At 41.9% G+C, this 15,892-nt stretch overlaps 1 protein-coding gene and 1 non-coding gene across 2 annotated transcripts in view; one reads left to right on the forward strand and one right to left on the reverse strand.

Moving 5' to 3' along the window:
- The window catches only part of Cobll1 (cordon-bleu WH2 repeat protein like 1), a 68,755-nt gene extending 58,813 nt beyond the window's left edge, over positions 1–9,942 (reverse strand). The window contains exons 1-2 of the mRNA XM_032902529.1: positions 9,929–9,942; positions 8,602–8,790 (exon numbers count right to left, since the gene is read on the reverse strand). Of these exons, the coding sequence (XP_032758420.1) occupies positions 8,602–8,790; positions 9,929–9,942 (203 nt within the window). The remainder of the gene's footprint in view (positions 1–8,601; positions 8,791–9,928) is intronic.
- On the forward strand, positions 1,194–1,256 carry LOC116902516. The gene has a single exon (XR_004388125.1). It is a non-coding gene; the product is annotated as a U7 small nuclear RNA (small nuclear RNA).
- Positions 9,943–15,892: the final 5,950 nt, after the last annotated feature.

The following is a 15,892-nucleotide window of genomic DNA, read 5'->3' on the forward strand; positions in this document are numbered from 1 at the left end:
GGTCTTTGAGAGCTTTCTCAAACAAAAAGTCCTGTAAATATTACATTGATTCTCAGAGGAAATCATACGCGTTTTCTTTAAAGATGAGAAACTTTCACAAAAGAGTCACTAACAATGACCAAGTTTACAAACTAGAAGTAGGAATAGTGTCTGTAAAGGAAATCAGAGCTCAGTAGTAGGAAAGGAGACAAAGCAAGCCTTAGTTAGAGACTAATGGAGTGAGGGAAAGAGACTTGTCAAATCTGGCTCGGCGATATAAGGGACAGCGTGACATGGTTCCCTCCCCTAAAACAGAGCCAGCAGGGCATGGATCTCCACGAGTGTGGATGGTTGCTGTGGATGTAAGGGTTATATGTATAAAAAAATATATATTTTACTTCATGTTCCTCCTTGGGGAAATATTCTCCCTGCCAAGGTTATAAGAAAATGTTCTCTCTGCCAATGTTAATGACTTCATGATAATTAGAAATGGAGTCCAGGAATCGAGTATGTATTCATGTCCTTAGCAAAAATGGTAAATGCTGAGACCTTCAGGACAGCCCTTAAGGCTGTGGGAAAGAACTCTGAAAAACATGAGTTCAAAAATACATAATTTCTCAACTATGCAAAATATAGGGATGCAATATGGATTGTATAAGGAGTTTCACAGATCTAAAGGAACAGAAGGAGCTGCACTATAAGATAGCTTGTCAGAAAGATACTAGCAAGATCCCACCCACCTAAGATTTTTGTGCTTACAAGGCAGGCAGGTTTGTAAGTTCAAGGTCAGCCTGGGATAAAGGGAGTTTAATTAGGTCCAGGTCCAGGTCCAGGCTTGGTAGGAATGGTAATTTCCAGGTGAGGTTGCACCAAGCTGCCTTATTGTCTCTGCCTAACAAAGGCAGGCAGGTCTCCAAATTCTTTTGCAATGTAAAAAACAAACAAACAAACAACACAAACACACATACACAAAAATGCTTGCTGTCCTTTTCCTAAGAATCAAAAGGCTACAGTCATGGAATGCTAATTCATAGGTTTCTAGAGGGAACCCGGAGTAAGAGACTATAAACTGATATGTAAATAAAAACTGGGCTTCTGGTCTGTCTGCATGAGATGAGCCAGCAGAGAGTGCTAGCAGGCTTTTTTTTTGTCCCCCCCCCTAGAGAGACTTGAGCTGTTTGGACATCTCTGGAGAGCAAACACAGCTCTTTTAAAATTTTTCATAGCTCTTTCAGAATTTTTCTAACAGGATTTTTGACCTTGGTCCGAAATCCCAAGAATTACTTGAAGAGCTAATACAGCCCTTTTAGAATTTTATTCTAGAAAATCCAGTAATATTTTATAGCAGCTTTACTGACTTTTGTGGGAAAAATTCATGAGCTATCTAGATAGCTTTTAGAATTTCTTCTAGCACGAGAGAGCTGTCTCTACGTGGAGGTATCTCAAGAAGAAAGCTGTCTGGAGCAGACTACAGAGCCAAGAACTATCTAAGAAAGCTGTCTAGGGAGCCATCTTGAACAGATTACAAGGCTATAAGCCTGTACCCGTTATTTGACTTTGAGTTGTTTGTTTTACCACCCTCAAACACTGCTTCCTCAGAAGCCCTCTCCAAGCACAGGCTAGTCTTTGGTGGAGACTCCTACAAAGACAACACAGCTTTCACTATGTGAATTTATAGCCAAGGACCAGGGCCAATCACTTCATGGTAAATATTTAAAAGGGACAAAGGGGGAATGGAATTCTAACTGTGCTAGTTTTACATCAACTTGAAACAAGCTAAAGTCATATGGGGGGGGGCCCTAACTGAGGAAATGCCTTCATAAGACCCAGCTGTAGACCAACTCAATTACCTCATCTGTGAGCTGCTGGAGCATGTGAAAGGGCCAGCCCCACAGATCCAAAGCTGCAATATCTCCATAACAACAGGTTATCTGAGGAGTCCCTGTGAGGATCCAAAATTGACGGTGTATCAGAAGCCAGAGGCCTTGAACCAAACCAACGACTCGTTGCAATGAACATTTGTGGTAAAGATGTGTAGACATAGGGAATGCTGTGGAACACACTGACATATTTGCAACATCCACAATGAGATTTTTTATGATTTGTTTAATTGTTTTTGTTTTGTTTTGGGGTATTGCAGGAAAGATGGCAGATACATAGAGACAGGGGGATGTGTGGGACTTGGATGCCTGGTGTGAAACTCACAAAGAATTAATAAAAAGTTAAAAATCCAGCAGTAAACCTGCAGGATATTTTCTTAATTAGTGATTGATGGGAGAGGGCCCAGACCATTGTGGGTGGTGATATCCCTGAGCGAGTAGTAGGGAGGGGTTCTACTGGGTTCTAGAAGAAATCAGGCTAAGCAAGCCAGTAAGTAAGCAGCACTCCTCCATGGCCCCTGCATCAGCTCCTGCCTCCAGGACCTTGCCCAGCTTGAGTTCCTATCCTGATTCCCTTTGGCCAAATAACCCCTTTCCTCCCTATGTTGTTCTTTGGTCATGGTGTTTCATGGTGACAACAGAAACCCTAACTCAGGCATTGACCAAACCAGCCTGGAGAAATCTGGTTCTTGTTTGGGTGGTTGGTTTGTTGTTATTTTGCTTATTCTTTGCAGACGGGGTCTCATATAGCCCAGGCTGATCGCAAACTTACTACTCATTTGAAGGTGATTTTGAACTTCTGATCCTCCTACAACTGGTTCCCAAGTACTGGGCACAAGCATGACTTTATTTAGCAGTTTTCAATAAATACAACTATAATGTGAACTTTTGAATTCTGGTCCATAATTATTTTAACAAAAACTGACCCACGACGGTGTAGCCTGTCACTTTTCTTAGTCTACTTACTTCCAATAGGTGGCACTCTACTCCATGTAAATCCTCCTGGGTTGGCTGCTTTCTGCCCTGTACCAGTCAGAATTGCTCTTAGTGGCACTAACCAAGGGAACAGGGCCACAGGTTTTATACAAAGTGTCTCTGAGTTACTTGACACAAAATCCTTGAGGACACACATGAAGCTATGAGGCAAAGCATAATTTCAAGCCGGGGATTCTACTTAAAGAGCATTCCTGCCTTTGTTTGCATTCACGGTATCCTAAGATTTGATCACATCAAAACAAATGCCTACTTGTAATTTAAAAAAAGGCTGTCTCCTTTGTTATAAACAACTGGCCTTTCCTTCCTCCCTGTTGTAGAAAGGGGTTACTCGTACAGCATGGAATGCCCTCCCTATACATACTCAATGTGAAACTTAAATCAATCTCCCCAACTGGAAAATTTAAAGGTATAGTACTTTCTCCTGGGAGGCAGCTGCAGGAGGATGGTGAGCAGAAATCAGTTTGTTTTACAGACTGAAACAAAAAAAAATCCAAAAAACAAAAAAGGAACTTTCCCCAAGTATCAGGACAACTCGTCCTTAACAGCAGCTGCCTCCAATGCTCACTTGAGCAGTTAAGAGCAGCAGCGGTGAGAAAAGTAACTCAGTGGTACACCTGCATGCAGGCACATACACCCAAGTGCATGCAGACACAAACACACAAGCAAGCATGCACATGCATACTATATGTGATATATAAATATTCTAGTTCCTTCCTCCCTCCTTCCATCATCCATGCTATGCTACTATTGCAGACAGAAATGACCCAAGTTTTCAATCAGACTACAGCTACCATCAACACAAGCAAAGTAAGACGATAGCAGAGACAGATGAATCCAAGTTATTTAGGACATGACATCAGGAAACTCTGGTACCCACTAAGCCTGCCGCACTAACTCAGGAGAATGTGTGCTTGTTCTCTCCTGAGCATGGTCTATTATGCCCCAACCTCACTGTGTTTCAAACCAGAATAAACTCTAATAAAAACCAGTGTACACACAAGGACATTCTTCTGCAGGTAAAGTTAGACATGCCCATGTTCATGAAGGGAACATCCTACACATAGTCTTGCATGGGAGATGTGACAAGACATCTTGAAACATCTTCCCACTGATGGGGTAGGTATACTGTGGGGGAAAATGCTTTTGAAAAGCAAAGCACACACACATTACATACTACTCTACATACATATTACAATCCGACCCCGATAATGTTTTTTGCAACAAATGCATGGTAAATCAGGCCATCGAAATGAATTGGCTGGGCTAGAGATATGGATCACCGGTTAAGAACACGTGTTGTTCTTGTAGAGGAACAGGGTTCTATTCCCAGCACCCATTCAGCAGTTCACAACTCTCCATAACTCCAGTTCTAAGGGATCCAATCCTCTTTCCTGATCTCCAAGGGCACCAAGCATGTATGTGGTACACAGACATATATGTGAGCAAAACACTCATACACATAAGCTAAATAAATAAATCCTAAAAATGTTACAAACAAATGCTTAAAAATAAACATTCAAATATAATTTAGACCAATTCAGAAAATTCGAAAAGTCTAGAGACAGACTCCTCAGAGGTTTTGATTTGTCTGAAATACCCTTGTGCACTTGATCTTATTTAAAACTAATTCCTCAGTCCTACAAAGAACTCCTGGATCACTCTGTAGGATCTTTTTCCTTTTTACAATAAGAAGATATTATATTGAAATATCTTCCTTTAGTTAACACTTTTAATAAATACAATATATTTTACTATTTGTATTTTTTGTGCTTATTAACTAAACACCTTTTAGAACAATGGCTCATCAGTACCTGGACCTCTTAAGACCACTTTAATCACACCCGTAGGATTCCTCATACCATACTCCTGCAGTACTACAAACTACACTCGGAGAAGCCCACACTACACTCTGAAATAGAGAGCAAGGTCTTTCAAAAATATCACAGAATCATACTAAGACCCTCAAAATCAACACTCTATATCACCGACATTTAGAATACTCATTAGTCCTCTAACTAAAAGGCTCATAAAGACGACCACAGTCAGATCCCAGGTGACAGGGCTATGAAAAGCAAGCTGCTATAAGAAAAACTGCTAGCAAGTAATTGCCAACTCACAAAACTTGAGCCCTAAACAATTTTTTTTTTAATTAGAGACACTTCCTTTTTAGGGCACCTCTGCCTTGATCTCTACCTGGAGAGAACAGCTTGGCAGTTAAGACTGTTCTTCTAGGACCCAAGTTTGATTCCTAGAACCCATATCAGTTGACTCCCAACTGCCTGTAACCCATGCTCCAGGGGATCTGGACCTTCTGGCCTACCCGTGTACCTGTACTCGTGTGTGTGTGTCTGTCTGTGTGTCTGTGTCTCTGTGTGTGTCTGTCTGTCTGTGTCTCCGTGTGTGTCTGTCTGTCTGTGTGTCTGTCTGTGTCTCTGTGTGTCTGTCTGTCTGTGTCTCTGTGTCTGTCTGTCTGTCTGTGTCTCTGTGTGTGTCTGTCTCTCTGTCTGTCTGTGTCTCTGTGTGTGTCTGTCTCTCTGTCTGTTTCTGTGTGTGTCTGTCTGTCTTTGCGTGTGTGTCTGTGTGTCTGTGTGTGTGTGTAACGCGCACACTAGCACACATGCACTTGAATGCGCACAGGTTAAAGACAAGAATACGTCTCTTTTTTTAAAATAAAAGACAAACATATAGAAAGCATAGCATTTTAAAACACTATGGGAAACTATACTATTGCACAAAGAACCAAGAGTATGGAAGTGAGAGGAAGCAGGTGATTCTAGGGATGTCAGGAAACTTTTATATAAAGCATCATTTGAGCCTGCATAAGCTAACTGGAGAACAGCAGAAAGAAGTCCTGTAGAGTGCTGGGGGTGGTGTTTATAAAGGTACTGAGGTTTAAAAACCAAGTACCTACAGAAGAATGAACAGTCACACGGCAAAGCTTAAGACACTTTATAAAAGAGGGCAGGGAAGGAAAAGCCTACGTAATGTCAGAGGAGAAACTGACAAACCACAATCTTCACACGTGGTAGTCTGGACTTCCTTAACTCAGGGTTGAATTGCCATAGCTGTACAAACTGAGAGTCCTCAAGTCAGGCCATCTGTGAGTGCAGCAACAAAGCACCAGGGGCCAGGTGAGGGTGATCAGTTCCCTACAGAAAAGAGCTTGGGGGGTCTGACTCTGTGATACAGAACTCGCTGGCTTTGAACCCCAACATCCCTCCCCACCCCTAAAAAATAGAGCCAATCTGTGCCAAGCAGTGGTAGGATTTCATGTTACCCTAGCAATGTACAATGTGTTATTTAATCCTAACAATTCAGGCACAAAACTTTTCCATAGATAAGCAAATGCTGCAATTCAACCAACAATAGCTGGGCTTAGACACACACAAAGGTTGATTGATGGAAAATTACCTGGGATTTCAGGATGGAGAAGCCAAAGAGCTTAGAAGACAAAGGTAGGAAAAGACCAGCAAGCAGCTGAAAGAGTCAGATGCTGAGATTTACATTCAACCAATGGACAGAAGCTGCTGGCCCCTGTGGATGAATTAGGGAAAGACTGGAAGAAGCTGAGGAGGAGGGAGACCCTGTAAAGGACCAGTCACAGGGACCAGCCATCTCAATTAACCTGGATCCCGAGATCTCTCAGACACTGGATCACCAAGCAGGCAGCATACACAGCTGATATGAGACCCATATCATATACAGCAGAGGACTTCTGGGTGTGGGTTCAGTTAGAGAAGATGCACCCAACCCTCTAAAGAATGGAGGCCCCAGGGAGTAGAGAGGTCTGGTTGGGTGGAGAGTTGGGGGATAGGGACATCCTTGTGGAGACAAGTGGGGAGGAGGTATGGGATGTGGAAGAGTCAGAGGGTAGACTGGGAGGGGAATAAAATCTGGAGTGTAAAAAAAAAAGATTAAATAAAAATGCTATTAAGGAAGGAAGGAAGGAAGGAAGGAAGGAAGGAAGGAAGGAAGGAAGGAAGGAAGGAAGAAAAGGTCTATGGTCCTCTGGTCCCAGTAAGAAGACATGTAGCAAAAAATGACTCAGATCCTTTAAGTTATAGATGACCCAAAGTAACTGTGGACATGCGGAATACAATGCAGCATAAAATCCAGTCATAAATTAGACTAAGAAGGAAAAGGGGAAACAAATCCAGCCGAGAAACAGAAGGTGGAAAACCTAGATGATTAAAAGACTTCTAAAGGAGGCCAAAAGTCCCTGCAACGGGCGGTTTATCATGAGATTCCCTGAAGCTCTCAGGACAGAGGACTCAGGATGTAGATGTCCAGAGCAAAGACGGTAAGCAGAAAGTCTGAGGCTCCTGTCAATGTACAAGTCTCATGGGAAGACCAGGGTTCAAGTCCGAGTCTAAGCAGATGGGGTAACAGCTGATCCCAAGACAGAAAAGACCACAACCCAGTGAGCTTACGGGGACACCCAAAGAAGGGCGTGGCCAGTGAAGAAACCAGCTTTACCCACAAGCCTTAGAGGAAAGCCAGGAAAACTGAACTGCTGGGGGTCGGTTTTGTGGCCTCTGCTACATCAATTCCTATCACTGTTTTACTTCCGTGCACGACAGTAGAACACTGTTCTGACTGTTTTATGTTGTTAGAGTGTCGAACGCTGTCTTCTACTTTCTCCCCCAGAAGGGGTAGAGTACAGGCACAGGTAGGAGCCACCAAGGTTAGCGACAAGTGCAGCAATCTCATAAACAGGGTTCCGTGAAGAAATCCTAAAACTACCTTAACTACAGAAACAAATGGAAACAATGTAACTTGCTGAGACTTAAGGAGAACAAAAGCCTAAGCCGGAATTCTAAGAAGTACTTCCTAAGGCTGCCTGCATTTTATTTTCACCAGTTATAATGTTTAGGGTGACCGATGATTGTGATGGGTTTAAAATTACCATCATCTGGAGTGAGAAGTTTACAGAAAGCCGTAGCATTAGAAGGCAATAACTTACTAACACATTGCTTCCTCCTTTTGCTACACACGCAGGGCATCCCACGCTAAGGGCAAGCAGCCTCTCTCTAACACATGCTGCTGGATCGCAACACAATGCGGAAGGTAGGAAGGCGAACCGTCAGGTCAAGTATACGGTCCATGCCGCTTTCTACACCAGGATGGAAGGGAAAATTACAAGCAGCTCTGTTTCATTTTCCCAACTTCTGTGCATTTAAAACGGTCAATCTCCTCAATCACATCTTCCTTCCCTCACATCTTCCTTCCCTGTTACTTCAAGTTTGACTCTCTATTTCTACTCGATACAGCCATGGGATTAAATCAGTGAATTTAAAAAAAATCCCTAATGTTGCACATAAATCTATTTGTTTGGGTAAGTTAAGGAAATGCTACCTTTTAACTCTTTAACCACAGCAGCAGCCTGAGGCAGAAAGAACAAATTGGGTAGGACAGAAGGAATGAACCGTGCTGCAGACACTGGGCTTTGGAACCTTGACTGACAAATGAAACAGTAGGACCGGCTTTTCACACCCACCAGCAAATAACGAAATACGAGAAAATTCCAAGTCTTAATCATTGAGCTGCATTGGTGGAATACACAAGCTTGATATTAATACACTGCAAGAGGAGACTTACTATTCTTTTAGCCCGTGCTTTAAAAAACAGGTAATAACTCATAACAGATATATTTTGTCAAATGAAGGAAAATGAAGGCATGAATCCCAGTGGTTTCAATGGTGGCAGAAGAGAGTGGCCTGCTGGCATTTTAACCACTGCGGCATACCTGCCATGAACAGTAGTAGATTTGAGAACATCTCCAGGCAGGACCACCGAGAGTTCGATGTCTTTATCTATCATATTGTCATGTTGCTCTGTGGAGACAGGGATAGATTCTACAGGGTCCTCAGCCGAAGAGACATCCACGCCCTTCATCTCGGCAGGGGGAAGAGGTGCCTTCGCTTTTGTTTTCCTCCTACAATAAAAAGAAATTTCAGAAAATAAAACAGATGCTCTCTAGTATTATCTAGTTTTATTAAAGAAAAAAACCCAATCAAATTATATTTTTAAAAAATCCCTAAGTTTTGATTACTTTCACATCAGGAGAATTATACATTTATTAAATTAAAAGACATGAAATATAAATGGCCAATAAATGCATGAAAAATATCCATCACTGCCCACTAGGTAAAGAACCTAAGATAACACTGAGATCTCCGATCATCCTAATCAAAACAATGGACATTAAGGATAAAACACGGAACACTGTTAAGATCTATAGACAAAGGAGTCCTTATAAATAGTTAAGTACGACAGTAAACTCGTCAAACCGCTTTGGAAACCTGTATGAAGGTTGTGGGTTAAAATCACAGCCAGTGGACCACATGACCCAGCTATGCTACCCCGCTCTTTACTGAAAGGGCTCTGAAGTCAGCATATCATAGCATCCATGCTGAAGGAGGTTTACTGCCCCACCATTTACAACAGCCACACTGTGAGATCACCTTAGGTATCCATCGACGAGAATGCATAAAGAAAACAGATATGTACACACACAAAGCACATGATTCAGTGCCTGTGTGTTATACACAATTATGTCACTTGCAATAAAGCTGATGCCACTGAGGATTACAACAGAACATGAATTCTGACTCAGAAAGATAAAAATCATGCGTGTTTTCACTCATTAGTGGATCCTAGATTTTATATAGATACATAGAATCACTTCTATGTGTATGACCTAAAAGTAGAAAGAATGTGAATGAAGATGACTAATGGGAGAGGGGGAAGGGAGAAGAGTAAAGGACATGGGGGTGACCTGAGAATGGCGCATTGCATCTTTATGAAAATGTCCCTATGTAACCCAGAGCTCTCTGTGTATAACCAACATATACTTAAACAAAGAAGACAAGGTAAAGAAAATCTATATTGGCTTTGATTCAGTTCAGTAAATATGCTCAGGTCTACTGAAGTAAGAATTCCATCTCTTCTTTGATGAGATAACTTATTAACAATGTCTCAGGATGGACTGTTGTACTATACACCTCACACTGGCCCCCGAGTCTTTCCTTCAAGTTCAGTGTACCCTAATTCTCTATCCACATAAACCTTACCTATCCTTTACCATCTAGCTTACTTCACCCTCTGGTCCCAAACATGTACACAGAACTTCTTTCTTTTTTGATTTGGTGCAGTGCTTGCAACTGAATCTCTAAATCTAGCAATTTTTTTCTATCTCACCCTGATTACCAGATCACCACTCGAAAAGAAAAAAGAAAGCTAAAAGTGGCTGCATTTGGTACTACTCCTGGCATTGAACAATGAACTCCCTTGCTGTCTGTAAGACACACAGCCGGACACGACTGTTACCCAGTGGGCATTTTCAGATGAGCTTGACTGAGGCAGGAAAGATCCACCCTGCATGTAGGCACCACCTTCCGGAAGGCTAGTGTCCAGACTGCATAGAAAGGAGAAGGGGAGGGAGTGATGGCATTCACCCCTGCCCTAGAATCCTAACTATTATGACTTCCTCCCCATGACAGAATATACTGGCAAATTAGGAGCCAAAATACACTCTTCGTTGCCTTTGTCAAACACTTTGTGGTAATGAAATAATAAAATAAAATAAATAAAAACACCAAGCAACTTTCCTAACCTTGTGGCTCATAGACCTGTAAAACTGCTTTGTGGAAGGAATATGGAAGGCTTTGGAGCTGCAGGCTGGGGAAGCCCGAGAATGCTATGAGCAGAACTGAATGGGCCATTCAGGACTTCAGAAGACCAGAATGCCTTCAGAAACACAGGCAGTAAAAGGTCAGGCTCTTGAGAGGTTTCAGAGATGAACAGGACTCTATCAGGAACTGGGTTAGAGGCCAATCATGTTATGTTCTGGCAGTGAGTCTGGCTGCATTCTAAAATCTTGAGCGAGGCTAAAAGCAATGGGCTGAGTCATTCAGCAGAGAAAACTAAAAGGCAAAAGCACTCGGACGGTGGCCCTGTGTTTGCTCACACTGTTTACCGAGGTTCCTGTGAGATTCACAGCAGAAACGAAAACGTGTGCAGCTTGGCACACGGAAAGGAACTTGAGTATGGGGAAAGGTGGGGACAAGATTGTGACAGATGAAGCAGCAGCAAAGAGATTCATTAGTACCAATAAAGATAAATCTCACACTCTTCAGTGGGTAATGGAAAAGATATTCTGACGGCAAGACTCCATCTATGAGAGGCACTAACTTTTAGAATTGCAAGTCAATTTGACAAGAGAGACTCTGAAATGAAAATGCCACAGACAGTCTCCCCTGTGGAAGGGACTCCCTGCTCACAAATATTTACCCAGGAAAAGTTATTTTCCTAAGTTTCACTCCCACAAGACACAAAGGCCAATGAAACTGTGAAAGAGGAGTCCAGTCTCTATCTTGAGTTGGCAGCAGATCTTGGAAACGTCACATACAAAGCTCTGGTTTTATAAGTGTAAAAAAAAAAATGTGAAATTTATAGGATCATGGTGGTTGGTATCACGGTTGTATAAAGCCACGTAGGCCCAGCGAAGTTAGGTGCCCTGCTTTGAAATACTGTTCCATGACGCAGTGAAGATAATGCCCAGCTGCAGTGAAGAACTCAGTATGATGGAAATGTTAGTGCCACTGGATGTCACTGAGGAGAGCTGCGGGCATGGGGCAGAGCCAGTCTATGCTAGAAGCTATGGATACTTAGACGGAAGAAACAGAAGGACCTGCTCTGACCAAGTCTACTGGAGTGAGAGCGTCACACACCTCACGTCTGCATATGAAGCTGAGGATTGCATGTTTTCCCTGCTTGGTTTCCCTCTCTTTGCCTCTATTCCTCCTCTTTGGAGTATGTGTCTCTACACTCTCTCTCTGTAAACTGGAAGAAACAATAATGTAGTTTTTAAGACTTCTTATTTTACCTTGGGTCTCCTAAGACACTTTGGACTTCTGAACAACTGCTAGAACTGTTCATAGTTTGGGATTCTTACAGATGAACCAAAATGCCTTTTGCTTCCTGAGATGACCACGAGCCTTTAAAGACTGTAAGTGTGGGGTTATGGCTTAGAAACTGTTTTGATTATCAAGATGACAAGAGACAGACTTGTAACTGGTTACTATTCACAATTAACATGGATACGTTTAAAATCATGGAGGAGGACTCACTTGCTGTTTTGGCTAAAAGAATAAGATCAAGAGTAGAATCACCTAAGAGACAGACCTACCGGTAGGCCTGTGAAACTGTTTCTGGAAAGATTTACTTGAGAGAGGAAGACGCGTCCTTATACAGGTGGTGCCAGTGTAAATCAAATCCAAGAAAGGAAGCAGGCAGAGCCCCAGGCTGCACAATCATCTCCCCTTCCTTATTGACCAAGGATCCACCCCCATCCCCCCACCCGCCTCCCTGTCAGGATGGACTACATTTTCTTAAGTTGTTTTTGCTACGCATTTTGACACAACAGGAAGAGTTTGCAACCGTAACAAATACAGTTATTTCATACATTATAAACTGGCTCCAATGGAATTTCACAGATATATACACTAATAAATATGTTCAATGTCAAAAGGGCAATGAGGCTACTTGGAAATAGAAAGGGTAGACTTCCCAAAAACAATTCTTATAGAAACAATTAAATAATGTGATGGCCTTTGAAAAATGAAATGTGAAAAAAAAACTATAACTAGTGACATATACATATTATTTAGTATTTAAATAAAATTAAAAGTTTGAAAATGTTATCTTAAAAAAATATAATTGTAGGGCCAGAGAAATGGTCAGAGTTTAAGAGCACTGGCTGCTCTTCCAGAGAACATGGGATTAGTTCCCAGCACCCACACGGCAGCTAATAACCATCTATAACTCTAGTTCTACATTGGATACATTCTTCTGGTCTCTGTGAGCAGTAGGCGTGCATAAGGTACACAAATGTATGTGCAGAAAAATACTTTTACACATAAAAATATATTAAGAAAACTAACTGCTTTGGAAGAAAGAATATTATTCCTTTCCTCCCAGGACAAATGTAAATTTTAATTCTGCATTTCCTGAGAAAATGCAAGATCTACACGAGATAAATACACCATCCTTCCACTCAGTAAATTTACAATTATAAGCCCAAGCAACTTTGAGCACTGCAGTAAAAAGACAGAGGTAGTTTTTTGTATATCAGATTATTATAACTAGTTTTTAATTTTTAGTCATATAATCACATTTATATTTAGGAAAGCTTCTTTCATAATTTGCAATAAAAATAAATTTTAAACCGGTTACTATATATAACAAGGTTTTTTATCTGCCAAGGAAAATGTTGCTTTATGCTAAATTTTAATCTGTAGAAACTGACTACTCATACATTACAACCATTTATCCTATAATAGATAACTTCCAGTACAAGTAAGCACAAGAGACCTAAAGACAAATGATTCAAATATGACTTTCAAAGGCATGGTCCACAGGGCTGACGGACATACAAAATTACCATGAAGTCTGATGATGGATTTAAGCGAGTGCAAAGTACTCCTGTCGTGAATCTAATTTTCCTGGGAAGCAAAAGTTTTTAAATATGGGGGATACCATTGCACTGGGTTTGGGTGAAGAACTCTAAGTACATGGGAAATGCCTAGAAATAATTTATATTTCTGGCAGAGAAAGCAAATGAAGATGTACTTGTAGAACGCTGATAAAACTCTACAGAGAGGAGAAAGGAGATAAAAAGTCAGTGAATCAGCTAAAAACGTAAGAGGATTCAAATAAAGTGGCTTAGTACAAAGGTAATATGCTTAGGCCAATAGTCGACTTACCCTGAGCAAAAACTAATCAGGAAACACAGTGATTGGAAAACTCCTTTTAGAACAGGAGGGGGAAAAATGAATTAGAAAAGACTGCAGGTTTCCCCACCATTTCCTTCAGTTTTCTGGAACTCAAAATGCCCATTCCTAACAATGATGTCCAATGCCTAAAGCCTCGGTTGGCACTGTATCACGGGCTGATCGGAGGTCACCACGCCATGTCTTGCTTTCCTGTTCTCCATCTTTACTGCCCTCTGCCACTGCAGCTTCAGCTGCAGCTATCTGACACTTCCCAGCCAGCCCTTCCACATCCAGAGAAGGAAAACCTCCTGAACAGCCTCTCCCCTCTCTACCAAACCCAAAAGAAATGTTCACCTTTCGGCATCCTATGCGAAAGCTGCTATCTTGCATCCTAGGGTAATCTGAGCTGGTGAGGAAACTCCATCTCTAGTTACGAACACACATCAATTGCAGAACCACCCGCTGGTGGATGGAAAGTGCTATTTTACATAGAACTGCCCTAACGGATGTCCTCAAGACTCCTCTTATTGCTTTAATCAACAAAGCTTTTGTCCCTTTTTTTTGGTACTGATCATGTAAGTACCTGGGACACTAAGTACAAGAGACTAAGATTCTCACAGTATCAAATGACCAAAAAAGAAAGGTATGAAGATACACAGAAGAAAAAAAAAAAAGTCACCAAGCACATGGGTAACCCTGAAAACCAAAGCAATTTGACAGCAACTAAAATGGCTATATGGAGTGGGGGGGGGGGCAGGTGAGCTTAGGAGAGTCAAGTGACTCAGCTCCTGCAGGCACAGTAGACCTTCCCGTAGAGCATGTCCTGCCAGCTAGTGTTGGCTCCAAATGTGACCCATTCACAAAGTGTGGGCTTGTCTAACTGGGTCACTTACTCCATCTTCTGTCGTCTAATCTCATGGAAAGAATACCAGGAGGAGAGAACACCAGGAGGAGGGAACACCAGGAGGAGGCCTGGAATCGGCCTGAATCCTAAATGGCTTTAATACTTTAACTTCCGTGACCTTCAACTATCAGCAGAAAAATCTGAATATGTTTTAACATACTCACTTCTGGAGTTCATGTTTCGATTACAGGACATGAAGCAGTGAAAAACTGAAAGTCAACCAAGTCCAGTAAAAAAAAAAAAAAAAAAAAAAAAAAGGTCAAATATAGATTATAGACTATCTGAATGCAGGAAATTCTAGTAGCGAAGAGGAAGGCAAGGAAGAGGGAGAGGGAAAGGGAAGAGAGAAGACAGCCGAACACAAGTATTCAATGATAACTACCGTCTACCAATTCGCGTCTTTATTACGGTTTATCCTGTGTGGTGTATGTATGTCAGCGTGTATGTGGGGACCCAGGGTTGACGGCAGGAGTCATCTGCCAAGGCTCCTCTACCTTAGTATTGATGCAGCACCTCTCAAGGCAGGGCTCACAGGTACAGCTAAGCCAGCTTGTCCTCAGGATCCCCTCCCTCTCGGCTTTTCAGGGCTGGAATTACAGCAGGTCACTATGCCTGCCCGGCATTCCATATCTGATTCTGGGGACCTGAACCCCCAACCTTTAAGTACACCTAGCAGGTACTTCAACTGCTGAGCATCTCAGCAGGTCCTACTTTCCATTAGAGTATTAAAATTATAGCTTCATAGCTGAAGGGATGGTGTAGCAGTTAAGAGCATATGCTGTCCTTACAGAGAGCCTCAGTTGGGTTCCCATCCCTAACTGGCTACTCACAACCATATTAACTGCAGTGCTACAGCATTCAACAGCTTCTTCTTCCTTGTTTCCCATGAGCCCCATGTGAACACATACACACACTCATAATTAAGCAATAAACATAAATCTTAGAATGATAATATCGTCATTAAAGTCACACATCCCATTGGCTGCTTGATTTTGACGATCAGGATCAAATTCATGGCTTTGAACAATTAGGAATGGGCTTCATTACTGAACTGATAGACACCTGTGCCCCACGCCTTGTAAAGAGAACGAGGTAAGGATTTTCATAGCAGCTCTTCCTCACCAGTAGTGTGGCTACCACAGCCTACTCAGCAAGGGCTGCTCTCCTTGGCAAATCTCAGTTAGAGAAGGCAGAAGAGAGAAGAGACACAAAAACATATTTGAGACAAAAAAAAATTCTTCAGATTAGAAGAAAACTTAATCAACCCTTAAAACCAGCAAGCCACAGTGAATCACTGTGGGATCGTTCATTTAAAATAAATTACGTGTATTTACTTATAAAGAGGTGGGAAGACACAT

The sequence above is a fragment of the Rattus rattus genome, chromosome 5 (genome assembly GCF_011064425.1).
Source record: "Rattus rattus isolate New Zealand chromosome 5, Rrattus_CSIRO_v1, whole genome shotgun sequence".
In the NCBI taxonomy this organism is placed as follows: domain Eukaryota; kingdom Metazoa; phylum Chordata; class Mammalia; order Rodentia; family Muridae; genus Rattus; species Rattus rattus.